We start from the raw sequence: 23,193 nt of genomic DNA on the forward strand, positions 1-23,193 counted from the left end.
TGAGTCCTTCAACTGTTATCCTCCAAACTGAGGGTGACCTGGAGTTGAGCTATATTTTCCCTGGAAAATAGGTTGGGGTCAGAGTCAACATCAGAGCAGAGATATGCCCATTTTGGCAGATGTCATATAGGTTTAGGTTTGCCAGAGAAAATACAGGATGCCTACTTATGTCCCAAATACTGCATGGCCCATACTTATTCTAAAAAAGTATTTGCTTTATTTAAATCTGGAATTTACATTTAACTAGGTGTCCTGTATTTTAGTTCCGAAATCTGGCATCCAGGCCCTTTGTAGGAGCATTCAACCAATGGTGTTGTCTCCACAAACATTTAAGCCTCTTACTAGAAGGAACATTAACAAGGGTCGATTTCAGGAGGACACAGTTACAATGGGAAGCCCAAAGAGTGGGTGCGAGCGTGCAGGCGTAGTTCTACCACTTTTTAGTTATGAGAGAAGGGAGGGCTGTCGGAGCTCCTGCAAGGACTCCCCCAAATGTGTGACCAGGATTACTGTCCTATTCTGAGACCGTCAGAGACATCTCTGCCGGGACACATGCCAGTGGTTGAAAACACAGCAAGGGCCCCACTAGCTGAAACCAAGTTGCAGAGTTTTGAGAGTCCCACCGCCGACCGCCGGCCCGCCGCGAGCCCTGCCCCCTGCGCGGCCACGCCCCCTTGTTCCCCGCGGCCTCCCGGGTCAGCTGGTGCTGGCGTCAGGCGCTGGGCGGGCTCGCCAGGACCTGGCAAGGCTTGTTTACTATGGCCGATGATCTGGAGCAGCAGTGAGTTAATCCTGTCCCTTTCTCTCTTTCTCTGTCTCTCTCTGGGCCATGATCCTGGGACTGTCTGTGGCTGAGGAACAGTTGTAGACACCGTCCCGCTCTTCCTTTTCCAGGTCGGCCTCCGGGGAGGGCGGGGGGTGGGTGCGTTGCTTGCTTTGCATTTGCCCAGAAGAGGCAGCGGCTGAGCCTGGGGAGCCATGGGAGACGCGCTCGCCCGCAGCCCGGGGATCCTGGCTTTCTACCTTAGTCCTCGCGAGTGCCCCTCATTCTCCTCTGGCCTCTGGAGAGATTCCATGTTGATGTGTGAGATCCCCGAAAGCAAGCTTGTGGGACGCGGGTGCGGAGGTAGCAGCCAGGCGTGCTCGTCTCGACTTGCCCCAGGACGCAGTCGTGGGGATGGAGAGAGCCTCCTCCCTCCGCCCGGCAAAGAGAAGATGTGGAGAGACTGGAGAGGTCTCCATCGCGCTGAAATTGGTGTGGAACAACGGGCTTGCGAGTTTCTTTAGCTGTCGCCCACCGAGACACGTAGCCGCATGTGATCCTAGTTGATAATGCTTTTAATAATCATAACAACATCTTTAATGCAATGGTTTCAGATTTAGAGCTATTGGGATTTGCTACCACTCTTTCAAGGGCATCAGGTTTGGGATACCACCTGTAGGTGGTGTGACTAGCAGTTCGCAATCTGATAGGAGTAAGAAAAAGTTGCTACGAGAAGAATGACTCAGCTCCCAGCCGAGCCTTGGTTTCACCAGAACCGGGCCTTTCCTGGACCCAGTAATCCTGTTTTTCAGACCTGTAGAACTGGAAGTCCGGGAAACTAATTAACTTTATGACCATAATTAATAGCTTGCTGGGCTTGAAAGAAATGTCCAGGGGAATGTTTTACTTTCTAAGATGACTTTTCCAAGAGGAAATTTGCGATGCTTTAAAGGACTTAGGGAGGCAGAATATTAGAGCTGGAGGACATGCAGGTAGTTCAGCTCCTTTTTAAAAATGAAGAAGCTGGTGTCCATAGAAATTAGGAGACTTGCCCAAGATCACAGAGGTCTAGAACAGAATTTTCTCCCAGCACAGAACCCCTTGTGTTTCTCCCGCATCAAGTTGACAGAGACCATCCTAGCCAGGTTAAGTTCACGGCTGAATGTCTTTTCTGCTCCTTGCCTCAATTTCCCACCCCAGCCCTTACCTCCCGCATAGTTTTGAGCACATACAGTGTGCCAGGCACCATTTCCAGAGTTTACCTGTAACATTTTTGGTGAAGAAGGAAAGCAAAGTAATTCTCCCACCAAGAACTCTCTGCTGAGCAGTCTATGATGCTGTTCCTTGGGTAGCGTTTCTCCTGAACTCTGCTTTGTACAGTAACAGGACAATGTGGGATCCAGGTGTTATGATCTGACTTGTCACAGTCTGTGATTTAGAGAGAAAATTTGTCTCTTAAGGCTGACAAAATCCTGTGGTCTTGGTCCCCGTGCTTCAAGCCTACAGGGAATTCCAGTAGAATATTAAAAGGATTCTGAGTCTCCCTAGGATTAGATCGATTGATATTGACAACTCTCATCTGGCTAAAACCATTGATGTATCACTCCCAGCTGCAACCCCAGTTTTTCTTTCAAACTTCGAACATCCACTGAGAGTTGCTACTTGCAAAACACTGGGAATGTAGACAACTTATGATTTAGCTGGGGGGAAAGAAAGTTGATTGGGAGTTTGTGCTAGGCAATATTCTATATGCTTTAGATGCATTAACACTTTTAATCTTTATAGCAACCCTATGAGGTAGATATTATTACCTCCCTTTTAAAGATGAGGAAGCTCTGACACAGAAAAGCTAAATAATGTGCCCATAGTCACATTGCTGGTAAGTGACAGTGCTAAAATTGGAACTCTGGCCTTCAGAGTTTAGATCACACCTCCCTTGAGAAAACAGACATAAATGTAAAAATGTGGTTATGTTCTGTGAATATTTGTATATGACCTTGAAAAGCTGAGGCTGGAAGGTTCAGGGAGAGAAACCTGGATTTGAGATAAGGGGTTCTAGTTCTGGTTCTTTTTTTCTAACTTGTATGACCTCTTTGGGCATCAGTTTGCTCATCTGTAAAATACAGAGGCTAGACTAGTTGATTCCTAAGGAAACATCCTAATCTAAAATTCTGTGCTTCAAATGATGTATCAGGATGCCCAGTGTGGGCCAAGGGGATTTGGTAATGGTTCCCCTCACTCCCCCTTAGAGTGCCCTACCTTGAATACGCCAGTGTTCACAGGCCCTTCCTATAGCTGTAGATATCTGTCCTGTAACTCAGGCAGAGTTCAAGAAAAGAGAAATATCATATGGGGTTAACAAGGAATAATACAAACTGTCATTCATTGAGCATCTCATTTGTACTGGGCATCTTACAAGTGTCCTTACATATACAGATGCTCAAAGACAGGTTATTTAATGGGCCAAAACCATTCTGCTCATCAATGATAACACCATGATTCAGGTCCAGCAGGGGTGTGTGTGTGTGCGTGCGTGTGTGTGTGTAATTCCAAAGCTGGTGCTTTTAACCTCTACCTTGCAATGACTTAAGGTCCCTGGGTGTGAAGGAGAAAACAGGATGAGTTATCTGTGTTACCGCATGTCATTAGAGGTGAGGACATAGGTGAGCTTTCTACTCATTTTACAATCTAGAAAACAAGACCAGAGGGAACCTGTGTCCTGTCAGTGAACCATAACAGAACTTGAATCCAGGTCTCTCACCTCCTCCTCCCTGCCTACCCCATCTCCATGGGTTGGACTGATTGATTACCCGAGAGATCAGTTGGGCACAACACAGTATTCCACACTTCTAGGGGCTTGGAAGAGGGCATACATAAACACCAACCAGTGCCCTGCCAGTAGGGCAGACGGCATGGGAATTTGTCCTACTGTTAAGGAACAGCTAGTACTGGGGACAGCAAAGGATAACTGAAACATTAGTTAAAAGATGCCTCTCCCTTTAATCTCCTTGAACATAAATTATGATAATCAGTAACAAAGAGAAATTAGAAAGCTGAAGTGAGATAATAAATACGACAGAGCTTTGTAAACTCTAAAGTACTATATACAGGATGTTCTGAATATCTACTGAAACAAGGGGCATGTTGTTAATACCCATTTACCAAAAAGAAACAGTCTATCAGGTAGCTAGGGAACTGCTGCCTGCCATGGGGGGCAGGTCTCTCAAGGCTAGGAAACACCCTGCTTCCTGAGAACTCTTTTGTAACTCTCAGCAAGGCTAAGAGCATCAATGTTTCTTTCCAATGTTGCCAATGAGTGTCTCTGTCTCCTCCTCCCAGGTCTCAAGGCTGGCTGAGTAGCTGGCTGCCCACGTGGCGCCCCACTTCCATGTCTCAGCTGAAGAATGTGGAAGCCAGGATCCTCCAGTGTAAGTAGAATGGACAGCTTGTCCCACCTCCCTCATGGAGCCCAAGAAGGATTCAGGATCTTCCCAGAGCCTGCTACATTGAGCCCACTGATTCCTAATTAACAGTGTGTACGGGGTGGGAGGAAAGGATGTCAGTTGTGTGAGGGAAGAGGTGCATACAGACGGCACCATACCTGATAATAGTGCTTCCTCACCATCTCCCTAGCCATGTGGATAGTTCCTGCCACTTCCTGCAACTTCACCTCAAACCCTATGCCAGTGCCGGCTAACACACACAAACACGTACATTCTCCCCTTCCTCCTTCCTTCTCCCCCATTTCTCTCTTCCTCCCCTCCTCTCTTCTCACCACACAAGTACTTCTTAGATTTACCACCTGCAGACCCTTGGCCAGCAATCTTGCATTCTCTGATGTTACTATTCCTGTGTTCTACCTGGTTTTGGCCCCCCACCTATCTGGTTACCACAGTAGTTTGTGGTTTGCAGACCAGCTGTCATCGGCACTGTTACATTGCAGCAGGGCATCCCACCAGCAGCAGCAGCCACTCGCTCAAACAAGCCCCTTAAGCCACTTCTTCCCATATTTCCCATATGATCTTCACCACACCCCTACTGCCCCAGCCACAGCTACCCTTTCTCTTCTGGGCCTGAGTAAGTGCAGACAAACAGCAGCCAGAGCTCTCAGGCCTCTGTCCAGGATCCAGGCTGCTTCACCCAGGCAGCTCTTCCCGGGAGACTGCTGTCACACCAGCAGAACAAGCACTGCCCCACCTCAGTCTCTCACCCGAGGCTCAGTCCACACCCACCACTCCCTCCAACTGGCTGGACCACAGTTCTGTCCATCCATCAAGCCCCAAGCACACACAGGTTCAAGAGCAATAGATGCAAGAGCTCTGTGGGGTTGGTGGTGTCACTGCCACCTGGGCCTAAAGGGAGCTGGGCACACTGTTTCAAGGGATAAGACGGTCCCGCTTATTATGTACAGACTACATGGTCTATAAATTGGAGTTGAATTCTTTAGAGTGTGTAGTGTTAAAAAGTGATTCTGACAGATTAAATTGGTAAAGATCATTCAAAACTACTGCAATAGGGGAGAGAGATCAGGCTCAACTCTTGAATACAGTAAGGACTAGTGGGGATTTATAACCAAGCAGCATGGTGAGGGGGGTCAGTGGATAGAAAATTGCTGAGGAGATATCAAAGATAAAAGGAGATATCAAAGATAAAGGGAGTTCTTTTCAAACCAGTTTAACAGGATCATTGCTGAAGGAAGGTCAAAGGTGAGGGATGAGGAACTTGATCAAATATGAAGGAATTCTTACTAACTGATGTATGACTTACTCATCCTGACTTTGCAGGATTCTTGCTAAGACTGAGCTAGACATTTGGAAGACAGGCCAGGGGCCAAGGTCAAAGCCTAGTCAAGAAGAGGGCTCAGAAGGGCTTGCCTAAAGTTTGGTTAAGGAGAGAGTTGTTTTCAGTGGTCAGAGGGTTGTGAGAGGAAGGAGCTGAGGGAAGTTGGGGAGGGTTGGGGAATGGAGAGAATGTGAAGAGTGGTAGTCCAGGCAAAATGATGATGCCGTCAGGAAACACTTATTGACTTACCATGGGATTCTTTCCTCCCCAGGTCTCCAGAATAAGTTCCTGGCCAGATATGTATCCCTCCCAAACCAGAATAAGATCTGGACGGTGACTGTGAGCCCCGAGCAAAACGACCGCACCCCCTTGGTGATGGTGCATGGTTTTGGGGGCGGCGTGGGTCTCTGGATCCTCAACATGGACTCACTGAGTGCCCGCCGCACACTGCACACCTTCGATCTGCTTGGCTTCGGGCGAAGCTCAAGGCCAGCATTCCCAAGGGACCCGGAGGGGGCTGAGGATGAGTTTGTGACATCGATAGAGACATGGCGGGAGACCATGGGGATCCCCAGCATGATCCTCCTGGGGCACAGTTTGGGAGGATTCCTGGCCACTTCTTACTCAATCAAGTACCCTGATAGGTAATAAGGAGATGGCTCTATCCCTCGTGACCTAATTCCTGGCCTTACTGGGAACTTTCCAGTATTCATTTCCAAACTTCTCTCATTCCCAGGCGATTTAAGGGGCTATGGCAACTACCAGAGAATATAATGTGTCTTCTCCTGTTTCCGCCTTTAACATAGAGTTAAACACCTCATCCTGGTGGACCCATGGGGCTTTCCCCTCCGACCAACTAACCCCAGTGAGATCCGTGCACCCCCAGCCTGGGTCAAAGCCGTGGCATCTGTCCTAGGACGTTCCAATCCATTGGCTGTTCTTCGAGTAGCTGGGCCCTGGGGTGAGTAGCCTGTAGTATCTCCTTAAAGGAAGGCTATAATGTTCTAGAAGGCCCACAGTGTCTTTCCCACTTATTCCTAAAAAGTGGAAATTGGCCTAGCCTTGTTATTTAAAGCTGTTAATCTGAACCAGATCACTTTGTTCAAGGTTTGAGAAGGTTTTTCGTTTTTTTGTTTTATTTTGTTTTTTTTGAGACAAAGTCTCGCTCTGTCGCCCAGGCTGGAGTGCAGTGGTACGATCTCGGCTCACTGCAAGCTCTGCCTCCCAGGTTCATGCCATTCTCCTGCCTCAGCCTCCCAAGTAACTGGGACTACAGGCACCTGCCACCATGCCTGGCTAATTTTTTGTGTTTTTAGTACAGACGGGGTTTCATCGTGTTAACCAGGCTTGTCTCGATCTGACCTCATGATCCGCCTGCCTCGGCCTCCCGAAGTGCTGGGATTACAGGCGTGAGCCACCGCGCCTGGCCTGTTTTTTGTTTTTTGTATTTTTTCTCTTCATCGGCATGGGAAAAGCTTTTCCTATGCCAGGAACAGGTGGAGCAGAATAGCTACCAGAGTCTCACTCTATCTCCCAGGCTGATGTGCAGTGGTGTGATCTCAGCTCACTGCAACCTCCGCCTCCCAGGTTCAAGCCATTCCCCTGCCTGAGCCTCCTGAGTAGCTGGGACTGCAGGTGTACCCCACCACACCTGGCTAATTTTTGTATTTTCAGTAGAGACGGGGGTTTCACCATGTTGGCTAGGCTGGTCTTGAACTCCTAGCCTCTAGTGATCCATCCGCATCAGCCTCCCAAAGTGCTGGGATTACAGGCATGAGCCACCACACCCAATGTGTGTGAAATTTTATGAAAACCTGCTGGTGATTCATGCCCAGTAACCACTGGATCCCATCCCTGTGGTTCACCCAACACCCGCAGCAGGGAGAGGTCAGAACCAAAGCCTCCAACATAACCCACAGTGGCAGGCAAGCCCCTCTGAACCATGCACTTGTCCAGGCAAGCACCACATCTTCACCTGCTCTGTGTCGCCTAGCACTTGGTAGCTGTCAGCAAATTCTGTGGGTAAAAGGGAGAAAAGGAGGTGGAGGACCATGGGGAGCTAGCCATAATGAATAGTATCAATATCTCCAGCCTTCTGACCTCACACTGCCAGCACCCTTCTCCGCTGGGGAGCTTTTTACTCTGATGAAGTGCAAAGCAGAAAAGTGCAATCTTTTCCAATGGAAAAGATTGGTGATGCCTGTCTTGTACTGATGGTTGTGCTTACAGAGTAATATTCAATAGCCAATTATTATGAGTTAATTGCTGATGGCTAAGTAAGAGTTATCTCTCTAGGTCCTTCAAGAAAAACAGAATGATTCCAGATAAAGAAAAAAAGCATTTGATTAGAAGATAGGAGTTTAGGAGTTCTGAGAGAGAGGAAGGATACCAAGACACGGGTGCCAAAGGACAGTAAGTGGGCAGAGGCTCCCAGCACCGTGGTCTCCAACAGAGTCTATAGTCCTTTGCCAAAAAGAAGGTCTGCTCGAGCTACTCTCCCCTATTCTCACCTCTGGCCAGGCTCATGCAGGAGCATCAGAGCTATCATAGTTGGGGAAGTTGGCCAGCAGCCATGAAGGACTATGCAGGAGGGAGGGCCAGGCCCATACAGATCCTCATGGCACCCCCAACCCAGCCCCTTCTTACCTCCCTCTTGCTTCTCATAAACAGAGAGAAGACCAGAGAGAAAGAGAGAGATCAGGGATCAGAAGTTGATCAGTAGACCTCATTTTTACAGTCTGTTGTTGCATGTATGTATACCATAATGAGGTGAAACGAACAGATTGTTGTAAAACAGTGCCCTGAGTCTGAGACACGATTGTGTTTAGTTCACCTCTCCACATATTCTAATACAGGCCTGAAAATGAGAGCGCTGTCGGGAGGTGGTCTAGTTCCATCCGCTACCATCAGAAGATTAAAAGGCCATAAGGGTGTCTGGGAGAAGGAGAACATAGCTCAGGCTATAAGAGAAGAGCATCTCAGCCATGGATTCTGATGGGGAGGGCTTGTGATTCTTGCAGGGAAAGATCTCGGGGCTTCATTGAGCTGAAAATAACCTGGCTCCTCAGTGTTGTTAGATTGTCTCTAAATTCTTTGGTAATGAGCTGACTTTGTGATTTGAAGTCACCTGGACCTTCCCAGTAGATTCCTGCACTCTTTCTGCCGCTGTAGTGTTAAATGAATAAAGCAAACAAACCCTTAGGAGAAATAAGGTTTAGTTAAAGTTCTCAAAACATACACAGGCAGGAGTCTTCCCTGCCCCACCTCCCAAATTGGCCTCTCTGTGTTTTTCTATCCCCTCCCAGGGCCTGGTCTGGTGCAGCGATTCCGGCCGGACTTCAAACGCAAGTTTGCAGACTTCTTCGAAGATGATACCATATCAGAGTATATCTACCACTGCAACGCACAGAATCCCAGGTGAGGGCCGCTCCCCAGGCCAGCTTGGGGCAGACAGTTGTTAGGAGATAAAACTCTTAGCTGCTGGAGTTCTGGGCTTTATTTCTTCTTCAACAAAGCTCTGACTCAGTTAGGTAAACACAGGCACTAGCAAGCCTGATCATTTCCAGAGAGTTCCCCAGGGACAGACACAAAGGAATACAGAAGATAATAGATTAATTAAACATGCTGCCCATCTCTAGAGGAAGGCCCTCCCTGTTCCCTACAGGTATGCAATTGGCCTGATGAGCAAGAGTCTGGAAAATGTTAATATTTTAGAAGATTTTTTTAACTGAAAAATTGATACAAACATGGTATTTTTTTTCTTTTTTTAGGTCAAAAATAATTAGCAAAAACATGATATTTTTCAAAAGGAAAGGAAGTCTTCTCCTGTCCCGGGCCTGTAGTCCCTACATTTGCTTATTATTTCCAGTCTAAAATAGCACATGTACCATTTCTTCAGAGGGCCTCCATGTACATGTGCCTTTGTACACACATGTGACTGTATCTGTTGAACACATTACTACCAATAGAATTTCTCAATGAAAGAGCATGCATTTTAAAATTTAATTATGTGCATTTGAAATGCCTTATCATTGAGACAGAAATTTATTTGCATCTTTGGGAGATTTGGGGGTGTCTCGAGAACTTTGAAAAGTTCCTATCTGGGGCTGCTTATTTACACAGCAGGCCCCACAAGCCTACCTACCTGCAGTTTGGGCACCGTGGATGGCAGGGCAGTCAGGGAGGTAATCCTTTTATGTGGAAGTGCCCTGCGACTGGCTGATACCACGAGGCCATGTTGGTGACAACCCGAGCTGCTGGGAGGTATCTCAGCAAAGGCAAGCTTACTGCCCTACTCCTTTCTAGGGCTGTCCAAGTCACTTGTTGGGAGCCCAAAGCCATGAGAAAGGCAGAGATTTGCATTCCAGCAATACTGTCTGAACATTAACCTCAAACCCCAACAGCTGTTGGGCAGTGTGTGAGCTGTCTGTCCAGCATTCCACATGAGCTCAGCTAATTGAAGAACCCTGATCAAACAGTAGTATAGAAACTCCCAGCTCAGCAGTCAAATCAGGTTCCCCTGTCTTCCTGCCGTTGGCCCTTCTCTCAGCCCCCATGGGCTCAGTGCCTGTCTCATACCCACCTGAGGCCCCACAGGCCCAGCCCTAGCCCTTTCCCCAGAACTTTCCCCATCCCAGACCTAGTTCTGTACAATGTCCTCCCAACCTAAGCCACAGAGTATATAAGTTTATAATTCATTCACATCCCAGAGGAAGCAAAGGTGACATCAGTGACAACCAGCTCCCTCACCCCCAAACACCATCACTCAATTTTGTAACTCCCTGAGTTTTTTGACTTTGTAACCCTGACAAGCTCATGGTAACTCTTATCATTTCCTTGGAAAACATGAAATTTGACCAATATGTTTGAGGGTATCTACTTCACCTCACCTAAACTTAGGGGCTTTGTATATATTTTTATTTTCCTAATGATGTCCTAGTGAAGTAGGTATAATACTCTACATTTATAGATGAGGAAACTAAAGTATATTCTGGTTACATGACTTGCTAAGAAAACACAGCTGAGGATTTGAATTCATTTGACTCCAAATTCCACGCTTTTTCTGCCGTGCTGCAGTATCTTAAGGAAAAATTTATTTCTGATGGCCTGGGCAGAACTCAGGTTCCCTTTCATCTGTACATGTAAAAGAGAATGGAGATCTGATGGTACTAAACAGGCCAAGCCTAGGAGGCAGCAGTGTCCCCAACCTGCCCTATCTCTAGCAGAAGCTGCAGACCAGCCCCAGAAAGCTGGCTCTGCCCCAGCCTTGTGGACACCTCATGTTACGGCCTCAATTCATTCTACCTGAGCAAATGACCGGGGAGTGAAATAGATTACATTGGCATTTGTTGTTTCTTGCTTAACAGAAACTGCTGCTCCCCCAGCCCTTGGAAGACTGATTTTTAATTCCAGAGTCTTCTCAGGAAGCCCTTTTTACTACTATAGTACTCACTTTTAAGCGTTCACCTCAGATGAACTTCTGACCATGTCTCTAGACCCCCAACAGGCTAAATCCTCAGTCTGTGTTTTCATAGCACTCGACCACCTTTTCATCCTTCTTGGGAAATTTTAAGTTGTTTTTTGTTTGTTTGTTTGTTTGTTTGTTTTTGAGATAGAGGTTTGCTCATTGCCCAGGCTGGAGTGCAATGGCACTATCTCGGCTCACTGCAACCTCTGCCTCCCAGGTTCAAGCGATTCTCCTGCCTCAGCCTCCCAAGTAGCTGGGATTGCTGGCATGCACCACCATGCCTGGCTAATTTTGTATTTTTAGTAGAGACGGGTTTCACCATGTTGGCCAGGCTGGTCTCGAACTCCCGACCTCAGGTGATCTGCCCGCATCAGCCTCCCAAAGTGCTGGGATTATAGGCATGAGCCTCCGTGCCCGGCTGTTCGTTTGTTTTTTTGAGACAGAGTCTCTCTCTGTCGCCCAGGCTAGAGTGCAGTGGCGTGATCTTGGCTCACTGCAACCTCTGTCTCCCAGGCTCAAGCAATTCTCCTACCTCAGCCTCCTGAGTAGCTGGGATTACAGAAGCGTGCCACCACGCCCCGCTAATTTTTGTATTTTTAGTAGAGACAGGGTCTCACCATGTTGGCCAGGCTGGTCTTAAACCCCTGACCTCAAATGATCCGCCCGCCTCGGCCTCCCAAAGTGCTGGGATTACAGGTGTGAGCCACCGTGCCCAGCCCAAGAAATGTTAAATTAAATAACAATTAATCATATGATTAGTTACTTAATGCCTACCTCCCTAACACATGAGCTAAAGTGTGTGAGCTCCAGGAGGGACAGCACCCTGCCTTTCTTGTTCATATGTCCCCTTTCCCAGTCCAGGGCATGACAGAATATTTGTTGAGTCAATAATAACCCATTTCATTCTCAGATTCTTGGACAGTTCGTACTGCCATGGGGTTTTTCACAAGTGTTCCTCCGCACTCTTCTGTGATGGGAGGCCTCTGGAATTTTGGTCATCCCCTAATCTTACCAATATTTAATGAGCCCAGTGTGGGGCTTTGACAGGAATACAAAGATGACTAAGATTCTGCCTCAGTCTCTGAAGAGACCAACAAGTTGACATATTCTGCTGTGAAGTTTATTGCTGTTTTGCTTTTGACAGTGGTGAGACAGCATTCAAAGCCATGATGGAGTCCTTTGGCTGGGCCCGGCGCCCTATGCTGGAGCGAATTCACTTGATTCGAAAAGATGTGCCTATCACCATGATCTACGGGTCCGACACCTGGATAGATACCAGTACGGGAAAAAAGGTGAAGATGCAGCGGCCAGATTCTTATGTCCGAGACATGGTATGTTGCACCACCCAAGGAGTGGAAATGATGACTGAGAGTCAATCACCTCTCAGCCTTGGGGTAGGGAAGGGTGATCAAGGAGAAAGAGGAATGGACAGACTGAGATAGAGCAGTAGATTTCAGAAGTTTGGAAACTCTCTTTGGAATATCTTTTTTTCTTCTTTTTTTTTTTTGTGATGGAGTCTCGCTATTGTTGCCCAGGCTGGAGGGCAATGGTACAATCTCGGCTCACTGCAACCTCTGCCTCCCGGGTTCAAGCGATTCTCCTGCCTCAGCCTCCCGAGTAGCTGGGATTATAGGCATGCGCCACCACGCCCAGCTAATTTTGTATTTTTAGTAGAGACGAGGTTTCTCCATGTTGGTCAGGCTGGTCTCGAACTCCTGACCTCAGGTGATCCGCCCGCCTCGGCCTCCCAAAGTGCTGGTATTGTAATGTCTTCATTAGGGGGCTTCCTGCTTTTAGCCCAGTTCAGCTAAAAGGCTGGTTCTTGTCTAGCAGCCAGGCACCTGCTGCTACTCCAGCCCCCATGTAGTTTCTACCCCAAAACCAGAGCCATGGGCAGTAGAGTGAATAGTAGAGGCTGCCATGAAGCCTCCCCACCACACCTCCTCCCCTTTTTTCTTACCCCTCTCCACCATGTGCCAATGAGTGTGCTTAATGAGGCTGGGTGCCAACCATGGGCCCAGGTTTACTGGACCTTTGAATTAAATGAGCAGATCAGTGGTGGGGCTAACACGGAAGGAAAGACAGAGTGACTGTTCATCAAGTAAGTAGAATGGGAAAGCATTGGCTGTCAAAGGAAAATACCAAGATCCAAGCGAGAAAGGTGGAGCATTATCTCTGATAAGAGCTCGTGGGTGGCAGGCAAGCAAGTCTAAGGGGAAAAGAAATAGCGTGAAGGCTTTTCAGCACCAGGAATAAAGGGCCATCCCGTCCCTGCGGGTTCTCTCTCCACAGGAGATTAAGGGTGCCTCTCACCATGTCTATGCTGACCAGCCACACATCTTCAATGCTGTGGTGGAGGAGATCTGTGACTCAGTTGATTGAGCCGCTCTCTGAAGAGGAAGAGGAGAAAGCCAGAGAGTCACTCTTACCTCCCTGTCTGCTTACTCACCCACTCTGTCCTTTCCTCACAAACTAACATGTGCCAGCCAGGCAGAGTCTTGTGCTGTTCCCAGAACAGGACGACAGTGAAAAGAACACTCTTGACCCTACACTGAAGGCTGAAGGCAGAAGCCACAAGAGGCCTTGAGTGCCACCCCCAGGGAAGAACATAAAGGGTTGCACAATGCCACCCATCCACTCCTTGCCAAGTGTTACCCAGATGGTGGAGGATGTGAAGGGATTGCACCAAGCCACATTCACTCTCTCTGCGGCCTTTCTTCCTCTGGGCAAAGAAGGGCTTCCAGTGGCCTTTCCTCGCCCTGTAGTGTTTGTGGGGATAGGTTCCATGCAAGAACACCTTCCTCCTCCATCCCCCACTTCACCCCATCCCATACCAGTTCCATCCAGGGTCTGCTTAACTGCCAAGAGCAGGTCCTGGAGTTCCCTTCACCTGCAGAGTCCTTTTCATGACCTAGAAGGTCTTATTCAAAGCCCTCATTGACAGAGGAGGAAACAGGCCAAGGCAGGACATGGCTGGACCATGGTGATACAGCTCTGTGTGATTCAAGTTCTGGCGGAGCTTGTAAGGCTAGAGCCCAGGTCTGCTGACACCCTGTGCTTGTTGCACACTTGATTTGCTAAGGCTGGAGACAGGCACCATTGCCATGGGGCTGGTCCTAGTCACTGGCCGAGGATAAGCCCGTCCCTGTCCCACATTCTAGCCCCACTATGCGGGGGTGCTGTTGTCCTGCCTGTGTCTCATCCCTGGCTGCCTAAGCTAGGGACACTCAAGTGCTTCCTTCCTTGCCCCATCTTCCTCCCAACTGGAGGCCTCTGAGCCTCCCCTGTGCCTTGGGCCCTGAAGCCCCATATGTAGTATAGAGCAAAGGTGGCTCCTGGTGAAGAGAGGGTGGAAAGGCCCTTCAGCCCCAGGGCCATGTCTGGGTTCTCCATGCCCATCAGTCTCTGCAGTTTCTCTACCTGCCCCCAGAGCTGAGGCCATCTGCAAGCCCCTGCCCATGGCCCAATGGGGAGCCTCCAGCCACAAGTTCCCTGTCCTTATCAGCCACTGGGTGGTTCCCACTGCATGACCCTCTATCCCTGCCATCTGTCCCCATGGTTTCCAGCTCAATCCATCCCTGACCCATCTGTCAGCTTTTTCCCAGGGAGCCGTTTCAGGGGTTCTGGGCAGTAGGCTGGGCCTGGCCTCAGAACCTGGCGGCTCCTGCCTGCTCCTTCACTTTTGTAAAACCATCCCCTTCACCAGAATGGTATTAACTCCTGGTGCTTTGTACTACTGGTCCAGCTGCCCTGGGCTCCTTTTCTATATTAATAAAGAAACAAGTAAAAATTACCGGTGGGGATGATGTTTAAAATTGCTCTGACGAGCGCTGGTGGTGCTGAATTCGCAACAGCCTGTGTGATGCCTGAGAGAAGGGAGTCCTGAGGGTTGCCTGCCTACCCACGATTCCTTGTCCTTTTAGTATGGCGTTTGCCCGCTATACCCAGCCCAGAGTCCAGGTCAGCACAGGCCCTCTCAGCCAACCACTCATGACAAATGAGGAGTCGAGATCCACAGTGTGGATGGGGCAAGCCCCAGTTCACAGTAAGAGGTGGAGCTTAGTACTTCCTGCTGCCCATTAGACACCCTTTCTTCCTAAGTTCAAGGGAAGCCCACACATGTACTGCTCCCTGCATCCTGCTCTAACTTCCTCTCATCCTCTGGATCTCAGCTCAAATATTCCTTATGCAGAGATGCCTTCCCCTGATTCCCTAAACTAGACTCGGACCCCTCTGTTCTGCATCTCTGTGGCATATCATCTGCCCCTTTTGTAAAACTTATAAACTTGTGGTTACTTGTTTAGCGTCTCTTTCCTCCCCAGACCATAAGCAACATAAAGACAAAGGGTACATCTAGCACATAGTTCGTGTTCAATAAATGTTTGTTTTCATCAAGCCACGGGAAGTGAGATATACCAAGTATTCAAAAAAGTGTTCAAATCATTACTAACAGTGCTTTCTCTGTGCTGGCTGAGTCCAGCTGGGCCCAGAATTCCACGGTTCTAAATGGCGCATATTCCATGTGCATAGGCTGATTGAAAATGTATTAAAACTAAATTTTTTTAAAAAAGCACATGATACTACACATGTCATGATGAATGAACAGACAGAACTCCTCCTGAATATAATTACAAAGTTCTGATCCATCTCAGGACCCTGTGTCTTCTCTGAGGATTGTTATAGGGAGGAGAAGGCAGGTATTTAGAGCTTACTACATGCCAACCACTAGGGCTATAATAGTGAAGAAACAGATAGTGTCTGCCTTTGTGAGAAATTCCAGTTCACTCAGAGACATGCACCTAGTCAAAATATTATGTAAATCAATGTAAAATTGCTAAAGTGCTACCCGTGAGAATTGAGAAAACCTCCTGCAGAAGTGATGGCAGCTGTGCCTGAAGGCAGGACCAGGGAAAGGGGAAGGACTGTCTGGAGAGAGGGGCGACTGCACAGGCAGGTGGCTGGGAGAGAAGTCTGGTGAGATCAGTAGGGACCAGCTCAGCAGATCCTCTGGCCACATGAAGAATGTTGTGTTCATTCTAAAAAGCAATGGAAGGAAATGAATGGGGGTCAGGGTGGGGTAGGGAGTGTGACAAAATCAGCCTGAGATTGAAAGAGCCATTCTGGCTGCTCTGTGGAGTTCAGATGAGAGGGGGATGAGAACTTTGAAGCTGCTGCAGTGGTCCAGGCCAGAGCTGATGGTAGTTTGGACTTGGCTAGGGGCCAATGGACACAGAGAGGGGAAAAATGCAAAAGATGCTTAGAAGGTAAAATCTAAAAGACTTAATATCAACACTTCATGACCCTACCACCCTCTTGAAGAACGGGCCAAGTGAGGCAGTGGTTACCAAACGCAGTCACATAACAAAACAACCTGGGGGTATTTTTTTTTAAATATAGATTCCTGAGCTGTATTCCCTAGAGTTTGATCTGGTTAACCTGAATGGAGTCCGACCGTGAAATCTACATTTAAACACATTCCTAGGAGATTCTGGTGCCCTGTGTCTGCAAGAACTGGTCTAAGGGACTCTGTCTCTGACATTTGACCCAGAAGGCTGGGTAGAGTAGGGCCTGTGCCCCTGAGAGTTCATTCTGCTTGCTCCAGAATCACTTTTTTTTTTGGAGGTAGCACAACATGCTGATCTGCTTTTTCCAACTCAACACGAGGCAAACACATTCTTCAGGAACAGATGCAAGAAGAGTCTGAGAAAGGTCACCCAGAGTCCCCTGTTTATACTACATGGTCTGCACACATGGGCACAAGCCAGCATGCAGACACACACCCCATCTGACAGGAACATTCCTAACATTCCACTAGGTGGGACTAAGAAATTACTATGAACATTCTACCCAATCAGCACAGTTTCTGGGTGGGCACTAAGGATTTATGGTGACAGTTCGAACCATAAATCCAGGCTCCTCAAATGCCTAGCAGTTTAAAAGGAGAGATTCCACAGATAGATATTAAGGACTGTGACTCAACTTAAGACCCAGGAGGTACTGCAGTATTCAGCGACTAGCAGAAAATGTGCTAAATTTAACTTCCTCCTCGGTATAGACACCAAAGTGTGTGTGCTAAAAATGTAGTCTGGTTTCATTGCCAAAAGGGTGGTGAAATCTTGATGAGTACCTCTTTCCATTCTGATCCATGACCCTGCAGGTACAGTTCATGGTCAGGGAGAAAAGACTCCTACTTTTTTTTTTTCACTCTGTTGCCAGGCTGGAATGCAATAGTATAGTCTCGGCTCACTGCAACCTCTGCCTCACAGGTTCAAGCAATTATCCTGCCTCAGCCTTCTGAGTAGCTGGGACCACAGGTGCCTGCCACCATGCCCGGCTAATTTTTGTATTTTTAGTAGAGACGGGGTTTCACCATATTGGTCAGGCTGGTCTCGAACTCCTGACCTCTGGTGGTCCACCCACCTTGGCCTCCCAAAGTGCTAGGATTACAGATGTGAGCCACCGCGCCCAGCCTAAGACTCCTACTCTTAACTGATAACAAACACAATGTCCAGTGAATGGTGCACAACATTTTTTCTCATTTTGTGACTTTTCAATTCATACAGAGTCCTCGGATGAGGTCTGGAGGGTCCTTTCTCTCAGTCTCCCTTCCTTTTCTGTCCTTCCTCAGGGTCCTGGTCCATCTGGCAGAAGCAAGAAAGCCACTTGAGATTCTGAGGGTCTGTCTCAACCCCATCCTGGTGAAATATCTCAAGATAAACATTCTCCTCTTGCTATTATAATATTGACGGTTTTTTGCTGGGCGCGGTGGCTCACGCCTGTAATCCCAACACTTTGGGAGGCCAAGGCGGGCAGGTCACTAAGTCAGGAGTTCAAGACCGGCCTAGCCAACATGGTGAAACTCCATCACTAATAAAAATACAAAAATTAGCTGGGCATGTTGGCAGGCACCTGTAATCCCAGCTACTCGGGAGGCTGAGGCAGGAGAATCACTTGAACCCGAGAGGCCGAGGCTGCAGTGAGCCAAGATCACACCACTGCACTCCAGCCTGGGTGACAGAGCGAGACTCTGTCTCAAAATAATAATAATAATAATATTGACTTTTTTTTTATACTTTAAGTTTTAGGGTACATGTGCACAACGTGCAGGTTTGTTACATATGTATACATGTGCCATGTTGGTGTGCTGCACCCATTAACTTGTCATTTAACATTAGGTATATCTCCTAATGCTATCCCTCCCCCCTACCCCCACCCCACAACAGTCCCTAGTGTGTGATGTTCCCCTTCCTGTGTCCATGTGTTCTCATTGTTCAATGCCCACCTATGAGTGAGAACATGCAGTGTTTGGTTTTTTGTCCTTGCGATAGTTTGCTGAGAATGATGGTTTCCAGCTTCATCCATGTCCCTGCAAACGACATGAACTCATCATTTTTCATGGCTGCATAGTACTCCGTTGTGTATTATGCGCCACATTTTCTTAATCCAGTCTGTCATTGTTGGACATTTGGGTTGGTTCCAAGTCTTTGCTATTGTGAATAGTGCCACAATAAACATACGTGTGCATGTGTCTTTATAGCAGCATGTTTTATAATCCTTTGGGTATATACCCAGTAATGGGATGGCTGGGTCAAATGGTATTTCTAGTTCTAGATCCCTGAGGAATCGCCACACTAACTTCCACAATGCTTGAACTAGTTTACAGTCCCACCAACAGTGTAAAAGCATTCCTATTTCTCCACATCCTCTCCAGCACCTGTTGTTTCCTGACTTTTTAATGATCGCCATTCTAACTGGTGTGAGATGGTATCTCACTGTGGTTTTGATTTGCATTTCTCTGATGGCCAGTGATGATGAGCATTTTTTCACGTGTCTTTTGGCTGCATGAATTGTCTTCTTTTGAGAAGTTCATATCCTTCACCCACTTTTTGATGGGGTTGTTTGTTTTTTTCTTGTAAATTTGTTTGAGTTCATTGTAGATTCTGGATATTAGCCCTTTGTCAGATGAGTAGATTGCAAAAATTTTCTCCAATTCTGTAGGTTGCCTGTTCACTCTGATGATAGTTTCTTTTGCTGTGCAGAAGCTCTTTAGTTTAATTACATCCCATTTGTCAATTTTGGCTTTTGTTGCCATTGCTTTTGGTGTTTTAGACATGAAGTCCTTGCCCAGGCCTATGTCCTGAATGGTGTTGCCTAGGTTTTCTTCTAGGGTTTTTATGGTTTTAGGTCTTAACATTTAAGTCTTTAATCCATCTTGAATTAATTTTTGTATAAGGTGTAAGGAAGGGATCTGGTTTCAGCTTTCTACATATGGCTAGCCAGTTTTCCCAGCACCATTTATTAAATAGGGAATCCTTTCCCCATTTCTTGTTTTTGTCAGGTTTGTCAAAGATCAGATGGTTGTAGATATGCGGCATTATTTCTGAGGGCTGTATTCTGTTACATTGGTCTATGTCTCTATTTTGGTACCAGTACCGTGCTGTTTTGGTTACTGTAGCCTTGTAGTATAGTTTGAAGTCAGGTAGCATGATGCCTCCAGCTTTGTTCTTTTGGCTTAGGATTGACTTGACAATGAGGGCTCTTTTTTGGTTCCATATGAACTTTAAGGTAGTTTTTTCCAGTTCTGTGAAGAAAGTCATTGGTAGCTTGATGGGGATGGCATTGAATCTATAAATTACCTTGGGCAGTATTCTTCCTACCCATGAGCATGGAATGTTCTTACATTTGTTTGTATCCTCTTTTATTTCATTGAGCAATGGTTTATAGTTCTGCTTGAAGAGGTCCTTCATGTCCCTTGTAAGCTGGATTCCTAGGTATTTTATTCTCTTTGAAGCAATTGTGAATGGCAGTTCACTCATGATTTGGCTTTCTGTCTGTTATTGGTGTATAGGAATGCTTGTGATTTTTGCACATTGATTTTGTATCCTGAGACTTTGCTGAAGTTGCCTATCAGCTTAAGGAGATTTTGGGCTGAGACGATGGGGTTTTCTAGATATACAATCATGTCATCTGCAAACAGGGACAATTTGACTTCCTCCTTTCCTAACTGAATACCCTTTATTTCCTTCTCCTGCCTGATTGCCCTGGCCAGAACTTCCAACACTCTGTTGAATAGGAGTGGTGAGAGAGGGCATCCCTGTCTTGTGCCAGTTTTCAAAGGGAATGCTTCCAGTTTTTGCCCATTCAGTATGATATTGGCTGTGGGTTTGTCATAGATAGCTCTTATTATTTTGAGATACGTCCCATCAATACCTAATTTATTGAGAGTTTTTAGCATGAAGTATTGTTGAATTTTGTCAAAGGCCTTTTCTGCATCTATTGAGATAATCAAGTGGTTTTTGTCGTTGGTTCTCTTTATATGCTGGATTATATTTATTGATTTGTGTATGTTGAACCAACCTTGCATCCCAGGGATGAAGCCACCTTGATCATGGTGGATAAGCTTTTTGATGTGCTGCTGGATTCGGTTTGCCAGGATTTTATTGAGGATTTTTGCATCGATGTTCATCAGGGATGTTGGTCTAAAATTCTCTTTTTTTGTTGTGTCTCTGCCAGGCTTTGGTATCAGGATGATGCTGGCCTCATAAAATGAGTTAGGGAGGATTCCCTCTTTTTCTATTCATTGGAATAGTTTCAGAAGGAATGGTACCAGCTCCTCCTTGTACCTCTGGTAGAATTCGGCTGTGAATCCATCTGGTCCTGGACTTTTTTGGTTGGTAAGCTATTATTGCCTCAATTTCAGAGCCTGTTATTGGTGTATCAGAGATTCAACTTCTTCCTGGTTTAGTCTTGGGAGGGTGTATGTGTCCAGGAATTTATCCATTTCTTCTAGATTTTCTAGTTTATTTGCGTAGAGGTGTTTCTAGTATTCTCCGATGGTAGTTTGTATTTCTGTGGGATCACTGGTGATATCCCCTTTATCATTTTTTATTGTGTCTATTTAATTCTTCTCTCTTTTCTTCTTTATTAGTCTTGCTAGTGGTCTATCAATTTTATTGATCTTTTCAAAAAACCAGCTCCTGGATTCATTGATTTTTTGAAGGGTTTTTGTGTCTCTATTTCCTTCAGTTCTGCTCTGATCTTAATTATTTCTTACCTTCTGCTAGCTTTTGAATGTGTTTGCTCTGCTTCTCTAGTTCTTTTAATTGTGATGTTAGGGTGTCAATTTTAGATCTTTCCTGCTTTCTCTTGTGGGCATTTAGTGCTATAAATTTCCCTCTACACACTGCTTTGAATGTGTCCCAGAGATTCTGGTATGTTGTGTCTTTGTTCTTGTTGGTTTCAAAGAACATCTTTATTTCTGCCTTCATTTCATTATGTACCCAGTAGTCATTCAGGAGCAGGTTGTTCAGTTTCCATGTAGTTGAGCGGTTTTGAGTGAGTTTCTTAATCCTGAGTTCTAGTTTGATTGCACTGTGGTATGAGAGACAGTTTGTTATAATTTCTATTCTTTTACATTTGCTGAGGAGTGCTTTACTTCCAACTATGTGGTCAGTTTTGGAATAGGTGTGATGTGGTGCTGAAAAGAATGTATTTTCTGTTGATTTGGGGTGGAGAGTTCTGTAGATATCTATTAGGTCCACTTGGTGCAGAGCTGAGTTCAATTCCTGGATATCCTTGTTAACTTTCTGTCTCATTGATCTGTCTAATGTTGACAGTGGGGTGTTAAAGTCTCCCATTATTATTGTGTGGGAGTCTAGGTCTCTTTGTAGGTCTCTAAGGACTTGCTTTATGAATCTGGGTGCTCTTGTATTGGGTGCATATATATTTAGGATAGTTAGCTCTTCTTGTTGAATTGATCCCTTTACCACTATGTAATGGCTTTCTTTGTCTCTTTTGATCTTTGTTGGTTTAAAGTCTGTTTTATCAGAGACTAGGATTGCAACCCCTGCCTTTTTTTGTTTTCCGTTTGCTTGGTAGATCTTCCTCCATCCCTTTATTTCGAGCCTATGTATGTCTCTGCACATGAGATGGGTTTCCTGAATACAGCACACTGGTGGGTCTTGACTCTTTATCCAATTCACCAGTCTGTGTCTTTTAGTTGTAGCATTTAGCCCATTTACATTTAAGGTTAATATTTTTATGTGTGAATTTCATCTGTCATTATGATGTTAGCTGATTATTTTGCTCATTAGTTGATGCAGTATCTTCCTAGCCTCAATGGTCTTTACAATTTGGCATGTTTTTGCAGTGGCTGGTACCGGTTGTTCCTTTCCATGTTTAGTGCTTCCTTCAGGAGCTCTTTTAAGGCAGGCCTGGTGGTGATAAAATCTCTCAACATTTGCTTGTCTGTAAAGGATTTTATTTCTCCTTCACTTATGAAGCTTAGTTTGGCCGGATATGAAATTCTGGATTGAAAATTCTTTTCTTTAAGAATGTTGAATATTGGCCCCCACTCTCTTCTGGCTTGTAGAGTTTCTGCCAAGAGATCAGCTGTTAGTCTGATGGGCTTCCCTTTGTGGGTAATCCGACCTTTGTCGCTGGCTGCCCTTAACATTTTTTCCTTCATTTCAACTTTGGTGAATCTGACAATTATGTGTCTTGGAGTTGCTCTTCTCAAGGAGTATCTTTGTGGCATTCTCTGTATTTCCTGAATTTGAATGTTGGCCTGCCTTGCTAGATTGGGGAAGTTCTCCTGGATAATATCCTGCAGAGTGTTTTCCAACTTGGTTCCATTCTCCCCATCACTTTCAGGTACACCAATCAGACGTAGATTTGGTCTTTTCACATAGTCCCATATTTCTTGGAGGCTTTGTTCATTTTTTTTTTTTTTTTTTATTCTTTTTTCTCTAAACTTCTCTTCTTGCATCATTTCATTCGTTTCATCTTCCATCACTGATACCCTTTCTTCCAGTTGATCGAATCGGCTAATGAGGCTTGTGCATTCATCACGTAGTTCTCGTGCTGTGGTTTTCAGCTCCATCAGGTCCTTTAAGGAATTCTCTGCATTGGTCATTCTAGTTAGCAATTCATCTAATTTTTTTTCATGGTTTTTAACTTCTTTGTGATGGATTCGAACTTCCTCCTTTAGCTTGGAGTAGTTTGATCATCTGAAGCCTTCTTCTCTCAACTTGTCAAAGTCATTCTCCATCCAGCTTTGTTCTGTTGCTGGTGAGGAGCTCCATTCCTTTGGAGGAGGAGAGGCACTCTGATTTTTAGAGTTTCCAGTTTTTCTCCCATCTTTGTGGTTTTATCTACCTTTGGTCTTTGATGATGGTGATGT

General features: G+C 46.1%; 1 protein-coding gene across 2 annotated transcripts; it reads left to right on the forward strand.

The window, feature by feature from the left end:
• The first annotated feature begins 682 nt into the window (after positions 1 to 682).
• Positions 683 to 14,805, forward strand: ABHD4 (abhydrolase domain containing 4, N-acyl phospholipase B). Of its 2 annotated transcripts, XM_003808131.4 has the most exons (7): positions 683 to 781; positions 4,103 to 4,191; positions 5,817 to 6,189; positions 6,352 to 6,506; positions 8,851 to 8,962; positions 12,157 to 12,343; positions 13,305 to 14,805. In XM_003808131.4, exons 1-7 carry the CDS (start codon positions 759 to 761, stop codon positions 13,392 to 13,394), a joined length of 1,029 nt encoding a protein of 342 aa, XP_003808179.1. In that variant the 5' UTR covers positions 683 to 758; the 3' UTR covers positions 13,395 to 14,805. The 2 variants fall into 2 exon arrangements, with proteins under 2 accessions (XP_003808179.1, XP_063452236.1); XM_063596166.1 differs by having other exon boundaries at positions 773 to 894; positions 12,157 to 14,805.
• The last annotated feature ends 8,388 nt before the right edge of the window (positions 14,806 to 23,193 follow it).

Source organism: Pan paniscus, chromosome 15 (genome assembly GCF_029289425.2).
Source record: "Pan paniscus chromosome 15, NHGRI_mPanPan1-v2.0_pri, whole genome shotgun sequence".
In the NCBI taxonomy this organism is placed as follows: domain Eukaryota; kingdom Metazoa; phylum Chordata; class Mammalia; order Primates; family Hominidae; genus Pan; species Pan paniscus.